We start from the raw sequence: 20,952 nt of genomic DNA, 5'->3' as shown, positions 1-20,952 counted from the left end.
TCCAAATAGATTTGTGTTTTAAACTTAAAACAAACATACAGTTTTATTTTGAGACTATTGTTAACTAATTCCATATTGGTGTTTCTAAGGGAAAATGCATTGAGACATTTAACATACATACATCCCTGATTAATAGACACATAAGATTTATACACTTATATACCTCATAGCATATGTGTAAATATACCTTGATAATTGTATACTTAAGACAGGAACAGTATATACCTCACTATTAATAACAATAATATCATTCATATAGCATTTTAAGGTTTACAATATAATTTTTTCCCAAGTCCATAAGGTAGATAATACATACAGTACTGTATTTAAAAAAAAAAACAAAAAACAGTTGTCAAGCCCTGGAGACACAGATACAAAGGCAAACATAATCTCTGCCCTCAAAGAGATTATATTCTAATAGGTAGATATAATTCATTGGGGTGTCTAATATGACTAAGCCAGAATATTTTTCTTTAAAAAATTAGAAGCATAATGAGTGGAGCCATAAAGGAGCAAATGGGCACACTTTTTTCCTGCTTTGATTTTGGTACCTAAACTGGAAGAGTGTTGGGGTTGGGGCAACAGGGTATAAGTTGACTTATTAGGAGATTATTGGAAAGCAAAGTGAATCATGATTAGAGCTCGCCTGACTTAATATAATGGACCACATAAACTACTCAGCAATCTGGATAATGAGATTTTTGATGGGCATTAAGAAAATAAAAGGTATCAGAGACATCAGACATTAAAACATAATTGTGAAATGTTTAACTAAATTAAAAAAAAACACAATATGACTTAGATATTGTTAATTTGTGTTTTTCTAAATCTGTAAGCATCCATAGGTTTCAATTTGAGTTTGACACCACTGTTCTGGGCCATGATCTTTAGTCTAGATGGCAAAGTAATAGTTAAAGAGTAGTTTTCATATTTTCTATATGAACAGATTTTGTGTTTATACACACAAATTACACATACACACGCTGAGAACTATTAAGTGCATTGTTCATTGTCATACAACTAGTAATGGAAAAAGAGAACCTTGTTAAATGAAATCTACAGAACATATAACAACATAATTTAATCCAAAGATGTTTCAGAAGTTATTGATGACCAAGTTACTAAATTCTGAATTGTATTTACTTTTTCCTCATATTCTACTTTTGGTCATATCACTATTCATTGGCAGTTTTTTCTAAGACTGTGCACATATAGTTTCCTGATAATGCAATTGAACTAATCAAACTGAGACACATTAGTAGTTGATTGAATTGCTGTTCATCCACAAAAAATTATGATTTTCTTAATACCTTAGAAATTGGGCTACAATAGCATCAACTTTCCTTTCTTTTTAAACCAGATATATAACAAAGAATGAAATCCATTCTAAAAAAGTTATATTGATTAAGATTTATGTCAAAGCCTGAGCTGAAGATTTTTATACCGTCATCATAACTTTTGTTGCCCTGGTTAGTTCAGTTAGCAGCTAAATAATTGGTCAGATTCATACTATTCCTATTAAAATATCTTCCTTCAATGGCTCTTTTCTTCCACTCTGAATCATAATGCATTTACTGTAATCTAAAATTTGTTGTGGTGGTGGTGGGGTAGTGGTAGTGTGTGTGTGTGTGTGTGTGTGTGTGTGTGTGTGTGTGTGTGTGTGTGGAGAGCATTATTCATGATGCATGCAAATTTTTTTTCTTTGTAATCCTTCAGAAGACACAGACGCTGTTACTTTTAAATAACTTATTTTCCATTTTCTGTCTCTTCTCTCTCCTTCCATCTTTATATCCTCTCCCTTTTTTCTTCATTGCTGCACCTGCTCCAGCCTTGGACAAGCTCAGCACACAACACTTATACCACCCAACGCAAGTGGAGATTGTTCAGTCCAACGTAGTGTTTGATATCAGCAGCCTGATGCTCTATGGAACTCAGGCAGTACCAGTGAGGCTGAAGATATTGTTGGACCGACTCTTCAGTGTGCTCAAGCAGGAGGAGGTATTGCATATTCTCCATGGCTTAGGCTGGACACTACGGGACTACGTCCGGGGATACATCCTTCAGGTAGGAAATAATATAGAGTATTGATGGCCATGTTTGGATGGCAATAGGATTCTTACCTAGAGGAATAGCAAATCATATTGTATACCTCCAACACTAATATTTATATAAAGTTGAACTCTGATTAAAATGAGTATCAAGAATGCTTGGAGATCATCAAAAGGAAGAAAGTGCAATGTGCAACCTAAAGAGAGAGAGGCAGACGTTACTATCAGGCAGCCAACTCCAATTTTTTTTTTGATTGTATATATTTTAGTACCTTAGATTTTTATTTTTCCCTCTTTTAGCACCACCTGGTCATTCTGGCTTTTTATTTCCAAATCTGCTCAATTACAGTACAGCTTCAGCATTTTGTCCCTACAGGACAGATTTTGTGTTGGGAGGGTCTACTAATTATGTAAGTTTCAATTTTGAACAGAGATGTAACTAAGGTAAGAAAAGTGGAGCTTTGCTTCATGGTTGAAAATTAAAAGATGTGTAAGAATTTTCATTCTATTAGGAGAATTAAAAGAAAGAGCACAGAATTTAGCAATCTAGTTGGTAAAAATAATAAATTGAAATCTGAAACTACCATATGGTGAATTAAGAGTTAATCTTCTTCCCCACTGTTACCCTTCTACCCCTTACATGCTTTCCCAGAAGGAAATCCTCTGTATCATCTCCTCTCTTAAACTAAAAGTATGCTTCATATAAGTTTCCCTGAATGGCAGGGGTCTCTGGTACCATTCTATCTGAGTTTGTTAGCTCTCTCTCTCTTTCTTTCTTGGCCAACCACCGGAAAACATATTTTCATTGGCTCCACTCCCTCCCAATATGCTTGAATACTTTTAAATGGTTTTGCTGTTCTTAAACCAAGAAGAAAAGTACAACTGGTTTGAACTTGCTCTTTTCCCAATTTATAGGCTTTCTGCCAAGCAACCATCAGCATCCCACCTGCAGAGTCAGCTGTGTGCCAGGATACAAAATACCTATTCTTTAACATGATACTCTTCCCAAAATGATGTCTTTCTAATTTACAGTGGAGCATATTTTTGAACTGTTAAGGGCTGTTGCAAAACATTTCAGTCCACTATGATTCCCCACAAGGCACTGCCTGTTACAACCATTTTGCATTGTACTGTAGGTTGTCTTTAAAATGATTATGGTAATTCATTCTGTTTGCCCTGCATTTGTGGTAGGTGAGAGTATTGCTAAGTCACCTTAAGAACAACTTATTCAGACCCTGAAATAGCAGAAAATTGTCACAGCCATTTGAAGAAGGAGGGAACTTTCAGAAGGCAATGAGAGATTTGTGAAGGTAGTTGAGACAACCTTTTCTGATATTTGCAGAGAAAAGCATCACAAAAATTGGAAAGAACATTCCTAACTGTCTGGTATTTAGGTTTCTCTTTCATTTCAGCCTGGCTTTGTAAGTACTGAATAATCATTGTTTAACTACTAATCCTTACATCTAGGGCCTGTTTCTGTGTAAAATAAGTGGAAGGTATAGCTTACTCTCTCACATTCTGTAAAAAGACAGATTTCAACTTTTTCTAAACTATCTCTTCTGATCATCAAGATATAGAGCTTACCTTCTTTTCTTATCTTATTCCTATCATAATATCTATCTTGTTGGCAAGAATCAACTATATTGCTTTTTAAAAGCCTGGAGTAAAAATATTTACATGAGAAAATAATGTAACAGAATAGCATTGTCAGTCAGGAAACCTGAGTTTAAGATACTTAATAACCTAATTGTATAAATATAAGCAAATCAGACATATTAGACATATTTGTCTCTCATTTGCACCAGTTTTGTAATCTGAAAAATTGAGATATTTGTGTACAATACATAATTGTATGGAAAGTGTCTTCTAAACCTAAACTATGGAATACAAACATAGCATTTTTATTATTAGTGGGATTACAGGTGACTAATCTATTGGTACATTAATATGTATTTTTTCTCATAATAAATAAAATGTACTTTAAAAAGTTATAAAACTTGACTCTCAGAATCTAATAGATAAAATTTGCAATTTTCAATGGGAATAGTAGGAATGTAATCTTTGGATGACCTTGGAAGGGCAATAGTTACCCAAAAAGTACATGAAGTAATTAAAAAAATAAAATTTGCTTCCAATTTTTCTAGATTTGGCCTTGTTTCTACCTGTTCCGCTATATTTCCTATCTTAGGGAACTTTTATCTGCTAGAAAATTTCTCATTTTGATGACCTCAATTTTAGTGACCTTTTAAAATTGGTTTAATACTTAAATAAAATACCTAAGCTTTTTTTAAAATTTTTTTTTATTCATTTTTCCAAATTATCCCCTCCCTCCCTCCCCTCCCTCCCCCCGATGTCAGGTAATCCCATACATTTTACATGTGTTACAATATAACCTAGATACAATATATGTGTGTAAATACCATTTTCTTGTTGCACATTAATTATTAGCTTCCGAAGGTATAAGTAACCTGGGTAGATAGACAGTAGTGCTAACAATTTACATTCGCTTCCCAGTGTTCCTTCTCTGGGTATAGTTATTTCTGTCCATCATTGATCAACTGGAAGTGAGTTGGATCTTCTTTATGTTGAAGATTTCCACTTCCATCAGAATACATCCTCATACAGTATTGTTGTTGAATCTTCTGGTTCTGCTCATTTCACTCAGCAACAGTTGATTTAAGTCTCTCCAAGCCTCTCTGTATTCCTCCTGCTGGTCATTTCTTACAGAGCAATAATATTCCATAACTTCATATACCACAATTTACCCAACCATTCTCCAATTGATGGACTTCCATTCAACTTCCAGTTTCTAGCTACAACAAAAAGAGCTGCCACAAACATTTTGGCACATACAGGTCCCTTTCCACTCTTTAGTATTTCTTTGGAATATAATCCCAATAACAGCAATGCTGGGTCAAAGGGTATGCAGTTTGACAACTTTTTGGGCATAGTTCCAAATTGCTCTCCAGAATGGCTGGATTCTTTCCCAACTCCACCAACAATGTATCAGTGTCCCAGTTTTCCCACATCCCCTCCAACATTCATCATTATTTGTTCCTGTCATTTTAGCCAATCTGACAATACCTAAGCTTTTTATGAACATGTTTTGGATAAAGCTGTTAAAATTTTTGTATAGTTTATTTAAAAATCAAAAATATTTCTCATATTTTACTTGCTGTGTTGTTTTTGCAAGATTGCTTTCTTTTTTGTATTTACACTCTTAGTTTTATTTGTATTTTTTGTTAAAGATGTGATCTAGCTTTGCCATCTTAATTCAGAGTTCTTATGAGGATACATCCCCATATCACCAGTACTTTTCTATTGTAATAATATCAATTTGCTTTAGAGACTGTCCACAGTTTGTATGATATATAGTTTTGCTGTATATTTATGTGTGTGTGTCTATATAATAAATATTATATAGACACACACATAAATATACAGCAAAATTATATATCTAAATAATAGATGTATATATATATAATATATAATAGATGTAACATAGATTTTATTTAAATGATACCTTTTGTTATTTGCCATTTATTTTCCATGTTTCTTATAATATAATTGTTTCAATAAAAAAGGTAAAAAGATATAAATACACTTGGATCTTATTTGGGAAAGGAAAAATATTTTAAACAAAAGAATAATAGAAAAAATAACATTCTGTTTTTAGTAATTTTAGCTAATTTAACAGTAGCAAAATTGATAAATATTTTTTTAAACTTTTGTGTTAGCATGAACTAGGATATACAAGAATGACTTGTTATATAATTAACACACATGTGTAGAGCATTTTAGAAAGAACAGACTATAAAATGTTCATCTGAAGAGAGGAAAGCCCTATAATACACCATTAGTGTACAAGTCATTTTATCTGGCTAAAACTCAATCATCTTGTAGCCCTCAAGGCATCATTTTTAGCATTATTGCTCTCAACAACAGTATATTGAATATTATGTCAGTTAAAGGAGAATAATTATCAAGGCGAGTTAGGGTGGCTGTTACTCTTACCACATATTGACTTGGTAAGCAGTTGGCTATAGATTGTGTTACTGGGCAAATGAAGATGTACTGTAAGTTGAACTGGTCAAGCCAGGGTATTAATTTGACTCTCTGTGGACCCAAACCTGAAATGCTTATGTACTCAAAATTACTTCTTTATTTTCAGTGAGGTTTATGTGAGTATAGCGAAGTGGTAGGAATGAAATCCTGATTTTTGTATTCACAGATTTTGTGTTTGTTTGTTTTGTTTGGGTTTTTTTTTTTTTTTTTTTAATACGGCATTAGGTTTTATTGTATTTGATAGTTATAAAGGAAATGTTTCAGGAACAATGAAAGAAGAGGCACAGAGGAAAGAAACCTATTTGACAATTTTAACCAACCATTCTTCACTGTTTTGATGACTCATGCATTGTGAAATTACATAGGTTATTGATAAGCTATTCATAAGATAGCTTACTAGTTGTAAAACTGTACCATGCTGTTCTGGTCTATACCATAAGAATTTTAAAATTCAGTTATTGATTTAATAGTTGGACAATTTAGTACTTTAATGTGTTTTGTATTTTGATACTGAAGCTAAAGTATATGAGTTAAGAGATGTGATCAAAGCATAAGACCTTGTTGTCCTTAGCTAAACTATGCCACCACAATATTATTAAAACTATTCTGTTTCTACATAGCAGGATGAGGGGGGAAATAATCTCAACAATTTCCACTTGCCAAGTAATGTGAAATGCTTTATGAATAGTATTACAAAATTTAGTTTTAACCATATTTCTAATAGGAATTTTAAAATAATACTGTTTTGACAAAACAGAAAATATAAACCCCAAATATTAAACAGTTAAGCAAAACAAGAGGAGTGATTTGAATGATTGTACATGCAATTCTTTTTCTTTTTAGTCTTTTTTTGTTTTTGTTTTTTTAAGAACAGAGATGTATGTTTTATTCAACATGATGCAGAGAAAAGACCTCCATAGGACTTGAATTCAGATGCTTACTGTGCCTCTTAATCTCTTTGTGACTATAAGAAATTCTTTAACTCTCCTAAGCAACTGATTGTTAATCCATTATATATTTATTTATATACTTATTTTCTATCCTCTGTATCAATTTTTATAATTCTTTTCACGTTTCTTTGAGTGCTTTCTGTCAAGAAAATCAAATTCACAAATAGAAATTTATTTAGTCTTTCTCCTATTATACATATAGGTTGTTTCAAAACTTTGTCATTACTATGAATTTTTTTTTCAAATATGTCTTGCTTCCTTACAATAATCTCCTTCAGGTATAAGTATAGTAGTATGATCATTGGATCAAATGGCATAGATATTTTTCTCACTTTTAATACATAATTCCAACTTGTTCTATAAAATATTTAGTCCTATTCATAATTACTCCAGCAAAAAATTAGCATATCTCTTTTTTCATTGACTTACCAGCATTTAATTTTATAATAATTGTAGATAATTGGATCATTATAAAGTGATGCTTCAGAGTTCTAGGATACTTATTTCTCTGATTATTAGCGATTTTGATTTATCTTTTCAAATCTTTTTTTTGATAGTTTGTGGTTTTTTCCTCAAAAACTATAGAAAAGCATAATTCTTAATATGAATAGTAATGAAGTCACTGGCCCAATGTGGAAATTTTCTATATTTGTAAAGTATGTATATCTATTTTAAAATAGCCATATAGACCCTGACAAAAATTAGAAAACTATATCAATATGAATTAATTATTATCAGCCTTCTTAAATAGGTGGCCTATTAGAAAAATGATTATCAAGAACCATGTATCTTGAGTACTTGAGTTAATTAGAATTTTTAAAAATGAATTTTAGTTCAAATAATTGCACAAAATGTGAAGCAAAGATGAATTACCCAATATCCTTATTCTCAAATATAGTAGGCCAAATATTTTGCCTAATATAGAGTTGGAAGTAAATAGGCATAAGAAAGACAAAGAGTTCTCTGAAACTGCAAAGAACAGAAGAATCACTCTTTCCTCATGGACTACTCAGACCCAATAGGAAGATTTTTGACAGTCATTTGGGCTTTGGGTCTTTCTCTTTGTTGATTTGAAATTTAGAAGGCAGAATGGCTGGTGCCCACTTGAATAGGCAACTTACTCTCTTTTTCTTAAGCACAGGTGATTATCCAAAGAACTTTGGAGCTTCCAAAAGGTTTTTCAAATTTGGTCAGAGTCAACTTGATCATCTTTACCAACTTGGTAAAAATTGGGCCAATTTCTAAGTATACATTAAATAATAAGCTAGTTTTGGGGCTGGAATCAAAAGTGAATACAAAGTCTACTGCATATTAGCTGCTATCTGCCAGTATTCTAGAATGTAATCTGACCACTTGAGGTTGCTAAGCCCAATGCATCACACATATTGTGCTCTCAGAAAAGCTACCTCTGTTTAAGCATGCCCATTTTAATTGAGGAATCTTTAACCCTGCATACTGATCTATTTACACTCCTACTCCTATATCTGCACTATCTGCAGAGCCAGTGCTAGCAAAATCACAAAGTTGTCATACTTTTCCTTCACACTTCAATGATATTATATCTCTTCTTCTCACTATAATTATAGTAGCAACTCCAGTCGCCTTGGTCTATATCTGGCTACTGGACCCAGATGGCTTTGGAGAGGAAAGGGAGGCAGGTGACCTTGACTTAAATCCAATTCACTTGCATGTCATGGAGTCATGTCCCTGATATCCAGGTCCTCTTCCAGAACAAAGGACAAACAACAACAGCAACTACAGAAACCAACAATTTTCATTGAATTTTCCAACATACTTTATATACATAAAGATCATTTATATCTTAATTTTTAGTTTTTACCTTGATATGAGGTAGTTTTTTATTATTCCCATTTTACATATGTTAAATGGGAATATTAAGGATAATAATGGGTTTTAATAGATATATAAAACTTTTTATCCTATGAAAAGGAAAGCAGGAAATTCCAGGGCTTCTTATTTCCTGTTTGATTTATTGATGAGCCTAATTATTTAAGAATATTTCTGAAATCTCTGATAACCTAGCTACTTACCGCTATTGCACATCTGTATAAGTGACTACACAAAAGAATGTCCATTTATCAGTAGAACAAGATTATATCCAAAAACTCTTCACATTTCTAAAAAAATTTTATTTGGAAAAAATAAAAAACACAAAATATAGTTGTAAAGTAATAAAACATTTCCTGAAGCTACAAAGTAGATTGCGCTCATTACGCTGTAGAGACACAGGTCTTACATGTTTATTTTATAAATCCTTAGGCATAACACATATCAACATGAATGAAAACTATTTTGAATGGGCAATATGTTATTATAGTTTTAATTACTTTGATTTAACACTGAAATTATAGAAAACCTGTAAGAGTGAAGAAAGATGGCAAACCATAATGTTTTTTAGGATTGCATGACACAGACTTAGATTTCATTACCAGAGTAGTAATCTTGGATAGAATGTGTCCTTTCAGCTGATCAAAAACTTTTTGACATTTTTTTTCTAGTAGAAAAATAATAACTTGTGGATCAAGACTCAGATAAACCATAGTTTCTATTTCTTTATCTTTATCAAATATCTAAGTGTTTTTGACAATATTTTGTATTTATATACTTTTTTTTTCCAATGTGTTTGAACACTTTACAACCATTATCCTAGAAATCCTCATAGCACCCCATTGGATAGATAGGTGTCAAATAGCATTATCCCCAGTCTTATGGTTACTGAAACCAAGGTCTAAGGTCAATACTGAAGCCAAAAATAGAATGCAGGCTTTCTGAATCCCTTTCCAAAGCTTGAGCCACTAGTGGAGCCATGAATGTAAACATCATATATCCAGGGACAAAGCTTGCAATTTGGAGTCTCTATGCAGAAATTCAATAAAGTTTCCTTTCTGAATGAGTCTTAATATTGAATAAGTATAACTGAGGGATTGAGTGAAGTAATTGTTGCTGTAAAGTCAGTGTTCAATGGAATAATTATATTAAAAGCACTGCCTCACATCTGTAAGCACTTTCCTGATTGCAGAGTGGTTTCTCATATTTTATCTTGTTAACTTGACTTGACTATCTTACTTTAATCCTAACCAAGAGCTCTGTAAAGTGTAAGGTTAATTTGACATTTTAAGGAATTCCTGAAATGCATTCCTTCCTTGTTTTCTTCTCTCAAAGTTCTTATCTCTGTTTCTACCTCCTCCCCTAAATCTTTCTTGATTCTTTTGGTTGTTATAATATTTTCCTTAGAGACAGCTGGTGGCACAATGGACAAAACTGGCCATGAAGTGAGGAAGACCTTAGTTTAAATCCAACCTCAAATACTAGCTATGTGACCCAGATCACTTAACCTGTTTACCTCACTTTCCTCAAGTGTAAGGTGAAGATCATAATAGCACCTGCCTCTCTGGGTGCTTATAGGGATCAAGTGAGATAATATTTGTAAAAGCACAATACCTGGCTAAAGAAATGCTTATTCTTTTCTCCTCCCCCAGCCAATGTTTTTGTTATTTCTCTTTCTATGTTTTGCACTTCCTTTTCTGGTAGAATATGAATTTCTTGAAGGTGGGGACTAGTTTATTTTGTGTTTGCTACCTTATTATCTAACAGAATGCCTGGTTAAAATAAACACAATGCTTGTAGTAAATGATTTTAAGTCTGGTTAAATGACTTCTCCAAAGTCTTAGAGTAGGGGCAGATTGATGTAGGGGCAGAACTCTGAAAAGGTGTGCTTGAATCAAGGGCAGCAGAGTGCTTATAGCTAAGCGCCTACTCAGTGTGAGATAATGGTTTTCTAAACATATACTTAATGTTTAGAATAAAATGCTTGCCCTGCTCCATGTGCTGTAGTGATGTAATTGTACTGAGGTATTTAAGGGAGTTTCAGACACAGAAAACTCACTCAGCCACAGACACAGAAAGGATTTGTGACTCTGTCTTTGACTAGCCTTGTGGTGGCTCTCCATCTTCATCACTTCTCCACCTAAGGACCAAGGGCCATCCTAAAACCCTCCAGAGAGCTAGCCCAGACATTACAATTGATAGATAAAAAGATAGATGGATAGATGGATAGATAAAGATGTGGTGATGTAAATTTTAAACTGTTCATCCTATCTCCATTATCAGGAATAATGTTAACTTTAAAGCAGCTCATTCTGTTCCCATTGTCAATATCACATACACACAAAGGGAGGCCAAATTCCAAGACTATCTTATTGTATATCTAAGGCATACTCAACTGTCTCATGTAGACATGTAAGTTTATTTTCTATTTTCTTCTAGGTCCCTTCCTAATTCTTACCTTAACTAGATCCCACACTTACTTCCCTTTCCTTCTATCTTTAAAAAGCCGCCTTCACTCACAGCCTACTGCTAAAAATCATTTTGATTTTGCCCATGAGTCTTTTTACATTAGTAAAGGGCACCTTTTGACTATGATAGCATCTGTTGGAAATTCTTCATATTCTGAAATGCTGTCCTGCAACGTACTACTTCATTAAATGGATGGATGGACGGCTGTGAATAGCTACCTATTTATTAAATTAATTAGGAAAAGCTTTACTTATTTAAGAGCTACTTGAGTAGTAGCTATACCTATTCTGCATGTCTATATAATTACTATTTTCTTTTAGACCTTCAGTGATCTTGATTTTATCAGTGTGGGTACTCCTTTCACCAATTGCTAGTAATTTATTGACTACAAGAAGCCAAGTATAAAAATACAATAAATAAAATAATGTCTACTTACATGAAGGTAACTAATGGAAGGAAATAGCAAATACATAAATATGCATATTGAATGAAATATGAAATTGAATAAATATGAAGAGATTTAATGCATTGATGTTAAAGTATCAGAGTCTGTTCTATAAAGCTTGCAGCAATTTACACTTCCTATTGTTTATGTAAATTATTTCTGTCTAGGCAATTCCATGAGATAAAATGAGGGGGAAATCACTTCTATATGATTCTTCTGAGGCTTTTGTATAGAAGATGGAATTTGTAAAAGATGGTTTCTGAAGGATGGAAGTAGCTTAATAGAGATCAATCAGTATGCATTTATTAAGTACTTATTATATGCTATATATTATGCTTGGAGTTAGGGATAAAAATTTTAAAAATGAAGAGAGAAAATAGTCTAGGCTTAATTATAGACTTAAAAGAAAAAGTGAATATTGAGTGAAAGTTTAAAGAAGATGACCTTTTGATAGAGGAGATGAGATAAGAATATTTCCAGAAGGTAGAACTACATCCTGGAAGAAGACTTTAAGGTTGGAAGAAGCTTAGAGGTCATCTGAAGACAGTAAGTTGTGCTTCAAAAAAGCTTATGATATTGAAATGATCACAAGCCAGGAGAAAGATATGAGAACAGTTAGGTAATATGGATCTGTTGGTCAATAGCATCATTGTGGTTAATGCTGTGTTAAGATATATGACTATGATTAGTCAAAGTAGGAGGAAGTGAAATGGTTACAATAGCATTTGAAAGAGGTGATTCTGTATAATCACAGACAATGTAGTGGTTGAAAAAAATAGTTAACATCTGACACTAACTCTAGAGCCTTAGCTCACAGTTAGGTTCCCAAGAGATTTAGTTGACTTGCTGAGAACTTGGCATATTTTTTGGCATCTATAGCAATTGAGCAATCTTGAAATGTGTAGAAGTATCATTGATTAATGTGATTAGGATCAATATAAATATGGTGACCAATATTAAGAGGCAATGTGGTATATTAGAATGAACCCCAGATTTAGAGCTATAAAACCTGAGTTTAAAGCCTGGTCTCTGATATGCTAGTTGCCTGGGTAGATACTTAACTTCTTTGACCTTTAGTTGGAATTCCAGGATTAAAATCTATTCCTAACCTAATTTATGTGATTTCAGTATCCCAGAAGTTTGAAAATATATTTACAAGCCTGAATTAGGCCATTTCACCTGAAGCGTGATAATGAAATGAGCTCTTCCCAAGACTGAGGGAAGAAAATGAATGTTCTTCCCAAAAAAATTACTTTTGATGTAGAGAGTGATTCACATCTAGGTCTTTAGTATTTTTTAATCTTTGTTGCACTTTTTTTTTTTTTTTTTTGGGCTGCATTTCTGAGATTTTTTTTTTTAACTTTCTAAAGAACAGCCCAAATCGATGCAGTAATTTTCTTGTTTTGGTCCACATTGCATTTAAAGTACTATCCTCTATGGGATGCATTATTATTGAATGAAGAGTCTGTACATGGCAGGTATCTCTGCCTGACTCCACTAGTGAAATGAGTAAAGAGAAGAAAGAGAAAGACAGACCATATAGCAAGAATGAAATGTTACTAATGTTAGACCAGACCAAAATTCACAAAGTTTACACTGTGATATTTGTATCCTTTCTCTGGGGTGCCCTAAGAAATTGAGTCTTCTGTTTTTTTTTAATTATGGTGAGCCGCAAGTTTGAGAAACTGAGTTACTTTATGACCTCTCTTTTTTATAAGTATGTCTAAAAGTATTGAACTAACACCCACAGCCACTCCCTCCAAAACAAAACAAAAGCTTTTCATTTTTATGCAAAAGATTAATTAGTATCTACTTATTTTGGTATGACATAACTTTTTTTTTATTTTTAATAGTTTTTATTTACTAGATATATGCATGGGTAATTTTACAACATTGACAATTGCCAAACCTTTTGTTCTAATTTTTCCCCTCCTTCTGCCCCACTCCCCTCCCCCAGATGGCAGGTTGACCAATACATGTTAAATATGTTAAAGTATAAATTAAATACAATATATGTATACTTGTCCAAACAGTTGTTTTGATGTACAAAAAGAATTGGACTTTGAAATAGTGTACAGTTAGCCTGTGAAGGAAATCAGAAATGCAGGTGGACAAAATTAGAGGGATTGGGAATTCTATGTAGTGGTTCATAGTCATCTCCCAGAGTTCTTTTTCTGGGTGCAGCTGGTTTCAGTTCATTACTGCTCTATTGGAACTGATATGGTTCATCACATTGTTGAAAATGGCCACATCCATCAGAATTGATCATCATATAGTATTGTTGAAGTATACAACAATCTCCTGGTCCTACTCATTTCACTCAGCATGGTATGACATAACTTGAATGCCAATTGGGCACACAAGCCAAACATGTTCCATTGAGTTGGTCATTGTATTACTGACACACTTTTCCACATATGGACACATGAGGAAATGTCTGCCTCCAGTAGCCATGGGCTGGTGCCAGATTCTGAGATCCATAGGGGCATTTTTGGGAGCTTTTCAATACTGAATCAAGGCTCTGACTCCTAATAGCTAAGCCAGGGAAACCAAGCTGACAATGTGACCAAAACCACGAAAATCACCTTTTTTTTTTTTTTCCTTTTTACAGAGCTTTACCATTTAAAAATATGAACATCTCTGTCCATTGGTCCCCTGGGGACTTCAGGTTGGATTCATATTGTGGTCTCTTAGGTGAAAAGGTCAGTGTATTATTTATTCAGCCATACATTGCTTGAGATTAACTGAGATGATAAAGGGCATTTGGATCCTTTTAGAGCCCCAGCACCTAATTGGATTTAATTTCTTTCCCCTTTACTTCCCACTATCCCAAGTTCAAAATACTGCTCTCCCTTTATTCTAGGATTGAAGGATATTTCTGATTGGCTGTGTGTCAGAAGTGGCTTGAGGTAGTCATGAATTCCAGACCTTAGAGACCTCAGAAGTAGTAAGAGCCATTGAGAATCCAACTTGTCATCTATATAGCATCTGTAGATTTAGTGCTTTCCTTGAAGTCTGAAGTGTCTCTAGGGACCCTTTTCCCTTGCAATGCCAATCTTTCAATGAGGTGCTAGTGCCTGTCCCAAGCAATAATAAGGAATAACAGTGTAGTGTGAATGACTCTTATTAGGAGGGGTAAATGTCATTAACACACCTTTGTTGCTTTGTAGGCAGAATAAATGCTATTGTAGAACTAAGTGATAAACAGAAATCTCTCTTGAAATCATATAGAATTTAAGAAGTTGAACTTAGAAATTTTAATTATATAGGGCAATTAGTTCATGTCAGTCATGCACTTTTAGGATCCCTTCCTTAAGTTTATACATTTTGTTGTATAAATAATCCATCAAAAAAAAAGTCATTAATTTATTTTCGGGATTTTAAATCTTACTTATTTTATATGAAAGACTTAGGTTTTTTTTTCTGTGCTTTCAATGAAAGATAGTTATTCTAATTACAAAGATCCATGTGTAAGGTACATGTGAAAATCCATGAGTTTGTAATATATAAGGAGGGAGAGACTCTGAGTGTTTCAAACTAAAAATGAGGGGATTGAATTGATAAAAAATATGAATTATAAAATGTGATTAAACAAATTCAAAATTTTTTAACCTTTTCTGACTTCAGTTTCCTTTTTTGTAAATCAGAGGTATTTTTGAGTAGTGAATGAATTGTCAATTTTTTTTTTTTTTACATTTAAATCTTGTTAGCCTAAATTTAAAGAGTATTCAGGAAATAGAAGTCCTTTGGGGACCTACTATAATGAATACAAAAGAAGGATTTGTAATTAGCATATTAACTGTTTATATGTAAATGTACAATTTTAAAAGGGGCTTAAATTAAGAGAATTTTAGTAGTCATTTCAGAGAACTTCTAGCTTGGGCCTCTTATTTTCTATACAGAGACACTGAGTCCTAGAGAAAACAAATGACTTTTCCTTATTTCACAAAAACTGAATAAATTAGAGAAATAGAATAATAATAGATTTAGAACTTGAAGAGATCTTAGAGGCCATCTAGTCCAATACTATAATTAAATTGAAAAAACTTGGTCTGATAGTCTTTGCCACAGTTGTTTGTGGATTGTTGTTATTATTTTTTTTATTCTTGTTTTAAAGAATCATAAATATTCTACCTGTAGTTTTGTTTATGCTACTAATTTAAATATACAAACAGATCTCAAAGGACCCAGCCTAGTTAAGTTCAGAGAGGTTTATCTCCAGAGCTTTGGCAACTAGGCAGTGAATATTTTTGGCCATAGAATTTCATTAAAATTGTTTATTAAGGAAAGGAATATTTGGGATCAGTGTCAGATTGGAGCAAAATCATGGATTTTGAAATATTGAAGAAACAGATAACGAGAAAAGGCAAATAAAGGCTGACCTCTACCCAGTCAGAATCATCATAACTTTATAATGAAATATTGATGGCAGTTTATGGAAATTCCTAATTTCTTCCTTCCTTTGTTTCTTTTCTTTTCTCTTCTTTTTGAAAATTATTGATATGGGGGAAAATGTATGCCACTTCTGCAAACACAGAATTGATTTTAAAATTCTTTCTCTAGTCTAAATCCAAAGATAAAATTTTTATCTTTTTTTAGCCCTTTGAGAACTATTTTCAGGAAGCTACCTTTAGAGTTATTCTGAATCAAAAGATGATGATAGAATTTCCAAAGTAATTCTTCATCTATTGACTCCTATTAAGTCAGTGAGTCTGTGATCTCATCCTCTAGGCATCCCCTATACTGGTACTTTCTCATTCTGTGTTCTTCTTGTCCATATCTTTGCATAAATCCTCTGTAGATGTTAAACATAACCCTCAGGATGCCCCCTTCCATTAATATGTGTTCTATTTCACATGATTTATCTGGCATAATAAAGAGAAGCAAACACTTCAGAGTTGTCACTAGAAGAGAAAATCTGTTTCAGTTTTTCTTCTGTCTTTAGGATTAGGATTTTAACCATGGTCTTGCTTAGATAACCAAGAAAATATCTGTGAAATAAAGAGAGGGATATCTTCACAGCTACAAGGTAAGTTAACTCCACATGAAGATTTCCATCAAAATAGGTAGGGCTAGAACTATATCTTTCCGGTAACACCATCTGCTCTACCATTTATCCCCACTCTGCACCTTACACCTGGAGCCAGGCTGTTAATATAAATTATTATTTCCGAGGTTCAAATGTTGGGATAATTTCTCTATTGACAAAGATGTCTGAAGTATCAGGAATATCAAAGACATATAGTAAAACCTTTTCATAACATTTTCCAAGGCACCAGATGGAAGGAAACTTTTACTGTATCATATTTCCCATATGGGAAAGTAGATAGGACTTAAGAATGATACACCCACATAAAGAGAAAACTTCTTAAAAGGAGAACTTCATAAAAGGATTTTATGGTATAATGTTTTCACATGTGATGTTTTCATTGCAAGCCCAATCATTTGGGTTGAAAAAGATTGTCCTGGAGACAATCTATGGACTACCAAAACCTATGGGATACTTGAGAATTTAAATGACACATGTGCAGATCTTTCAATGGTCATTGGGCCTTGTCCTGCTATCCTGCCTTGAATTTACTTTCCATTCAGTTCAATAGATCCTTGGTGTTAGTTGGTGTTCTTGAAATAAGCTCTGTATAAAGTTATTGAAAGCAAATTTATTGGTTTTATATCTTTTTCATATTTATAAGCTAATAGTCCATCTTGCATTAAGAATGGAAAAGGACTTCAGATGTTGGCTTAAACTCAACTGCCTTGTTTTACAGATGTGGAAACTGAGACTCGAGGAGGAAATGGGCAGAGTTAAAAAGTAGCAGAACTAGGTTGGAAGCCTTGTTCCTCTGGTTCCAAATCCAGTATTGTTTCTACTATGTGATTTTGTTTTGATGTTATTTTAATAACCAAAGTGGACTAAATATTTTAGTCTCCAGTATCAGTATAAAAGTATTTCTCCACATTGCTTTTCCTTTCAATATGCTGTGTTTGCTTAGGCAGGCTATGTATTGGCCACTGAATCAAATTTCACAATAATTTTCATGCTCTAATAACTATAGACTGCATTTTCACAAGGCTTTCTAAACACTTTGCAAACACGTATCTCAATTGGTCCTCACAACAACTAGAATAGGTAATATAAAATCTATCAGAGTGATAGAGCTGGGTTTCAAGCCTTTACATCCAGACTTAATAACCCTAAGTCTAAAGATCATTGCAGTACCCACTATGCCGTACTATCATATAATAGTTGCACAAGATTAATAAAATTTATTGCATTTAATTTTTCTCCCTTGGGTTATCACCTCATGGGCTAAATCACTCTTTCCTCTTTAGTATCCCTAGTTTATCATCCTTTTCCTGCATCAAATACGCTTTAAGAAAGAATTCTCCCTGCACCATATTCCCCTCTTTTTTTTAAACTTCCACTAAGTTATCTTCTCTACAACAAATGCTTTAGTCTTCATCCTTGTGCAGAAAAATTCTAGCTCTCCATATTCTTTCTTCCATATTCTAGCTCTTCATTTTCTTTCCTACATTCTTGTCCTCCGTCTTCAATTGTCTGTTGACATATTCAAACAGCAGCTCAAACACAGTATAATGAAAACTAAAGTTGTGATCTTCTTGCACACATCTGACCCTTTTCCCACTTTACCCATTTCTGTTGATGGCACTTTCACCTTTCCTGTCATCAAGGCCTGAAATTTGAAGATTTTCTTTCATTTGTTTATTGTCTTCAAGCTTTTTATCCAATAAATTGACATAGTTCTCTCAAATTTTCCCATTCCTTCCCATGCATATTGTTCTCTATATCTTGTTTCTTAGCCAGACTTATCATAATAGCATCTTATGTTATCTTTCCACTTTTTCTTTCTCCTGCTTTTAATCTGTCTTTACAACTGCTGCTAAAATACCATCCTAATGCACTAACCTGATATCATTTCTCTTGTTCAGAAGTCTTCAGTGACTGTGACTGTCTCCTTACTGAATATAGGACAAAATATAAACTTGTTCCCTGACATTGAAGGCTTTTTATAATTTTACTTCCCAGTCTTATTTCAAACACATTGCTTCATTTATTTAATCTTTAATTTAAATTGAACCACTGACTGTTCCCCATTCTGATCTGTTCTTATACTTTGAAAGTAATCTTCATGCAGACTCTTCTTCATACCTAAAACATTCTCCATTCTTTACTGAAGTTTTTCTTTTTTTTAAATCCCTGGTCAAATGTTACTTCCTCCATGAAGCTTTTCTTGAAAGGGAATAAATAGGCTTTCTTACTCACATTTTACTAATATACTTTGGATCTCTCCTATTTACACTTTGGATTTAGCTATTTGTGGGTGTCATAGTCCGTCTCATAGTAGACTATAAGATTCTTGATGTTAGGGATTATTGCATTTTCTATATTTGATAATTGGTGCTTAACACAATTCCTTGTACATGATAGACAATAAGTTTTTGTTAAATTGAGTGCAAGAATTGCTTGTATATTTTTTATGAGCATCTGATTGACTGAACTGGATTAGAATGCTAATAAACACAATATATATAAAATGTTACTAAGTATAGAACTTTTTAAGGACTATAAAGAAAATATGGCTTTTAAATGCAGTGACTAATAGTCATTGTTAAAAGAATAACAGTTAAAATACTTCTGTACTAAGATGAGATTGCATATTTCTGTGCACAGGTATATATACATGCTAATTTTAATAAAAGAACATTTTAAGTATAATGAATTCAGTTGACTAATAGGAATGACTCATGTATACTTAATTGCAGATATAACATTAGAAATAATTATATAATCTGTTTCCTTGACTTGTATAGATAGGTTGAGTTCTTCAAATTCTAATCTTTTTTTTTTTTTTTTTAAGTTTACTTTGAGGCCTAACTAGTGATTTTAAAGAATTACTTGAAACAACAAATGCATGCCTTCTCCAACTTTCCAAAATCTATTGTTTACCCTTAAGGAGAACACATTCTTTTTTCAATTAAATTTTTCTTCCTCTTCTATATCTGCCTAGTAGAAGAAAAGAAAAAAGAAAAAATCTGTTAACAAATATGAAGAATTTAAATAAAATAAATTTCCACATTGATCATATTTAAAAAAATGTGTATGAATCTAAACTCTTGAGTCCATCACGTCTGGGTAAGGGGTAACATTTTCAACATGACTCCTCTGCAATAGTGATTGGCAAGGGGATTGATCAGAGTTCTTAAACCTTTTTCCTTACAATATTATTATTATATTGTACAAATTGTTGTAAGATGCTTGTTGTGAGATGTTGTGCTCTATTTTCTGCTAGACTTATTTCTGCTTTTCCCAACAATTTCTTCAGATAATAAGTTAAAGCAGAACACATTATATTTATTTTTACTAGATTCTATTTTATCTGAAAAATGACATAGGTAGGTCAGTATTGAGTACTTCCTAATCTCCTTTGTAAATTTCAGTTGTATTTTAGGGTTTAGTATATTTTAAGACATATTAAAATAATATTTTAAATACAGCAAAATATTAAAGTAACATAATCTTTCCATAAACAATCTTTACTAGAAATGGGAGAAAATTTGAAATTCTTAATTTTTCTTTGTTAACAACAAAAAATCAGGTTCTATTTATGTTATTCTACTTGAAGTAGGAAGTGCAGTGCTAATGAATAAATAATTGTACATTTTTTCAGTTTTGTTTATTAAAACCATCAAAAACATGGAAATTTATATTTCCAAATCTTTTTTTCTTGGGTACTTGAAATTTTTCTAGTCTAGTCTAGAAAGTTTCTAGTTTATAGACTAATTAAAGAGGCAAAAGTTTCTTGCCTTCAAGGAGCTTACAATCTTATAATGGAGTCAACTAATAGACAAATATGTTTGAACAAGCTTTATACAGGAAAAATAGAAAACAAATAGAAGAAAGGCATTAGAATAAAAAGGAGTTGGGAAATTCTTCCCTTTAGAAGATGCAGTTTAATTTGGGACTAAAGAAATATAAACAATGGAGATGAGAAGAGGAACATTCTGGGCATGGGGGAAGGGCAAAAATTGCACTAAGTGAAGATATATAAAAACTTATTTGTGGAACTGTTAGGATTATGTCATTAGATTGAAGAGTATGTGGTAG

The 20,952-nt window shown here is 32.7% G+C and overlaps 1 protein-coding gene across 10 annotated transcripts in view; it reads left to right on the top strand.

Moving 5' to 3' along the window:
* The window catches only part of BNC2 (basonuclin zinc finger protein 2), a 530,176-nt gene that overhangs the window by 399,592 nt on the left and 109,632 nt on the right, over positions 1-20,952 (top strand). For all 10 annotated transcript variants that reach the window (XM_074282946.1, XM_074282950.1, XM_074282948.1 and 7 more), the window contains one exon: positions 1,829-2,064. In XM_074282946.1, coding sequence (XP_074139047.1) covers positions 1,829-2,064 — 236 coding nt within the window. The remainder of the gene's footprint in view (positions 1-1,828; positions 2,065-20,952) is intronic.

The sequence above is a fragment of the Sminthopsis crassicaudata genome, chromosome 1 (genome assembly GCF_048593235.1).
Source record: "Sminthopsis crassicaudata isolate SCR6 chromosome 1, ASM4859323v1, whole genome shotgun sequence".
Lineage (NCBI taxonomy): Eukaryota > Metazoa > Chordata > Mammalia > Dasyuromorphia > Dasyuridae > Sminthopsis > Sminthopsis crassicaudata.
This window is presented reverse-complemented; position numbering and strand designations above follow the sequence as displayed.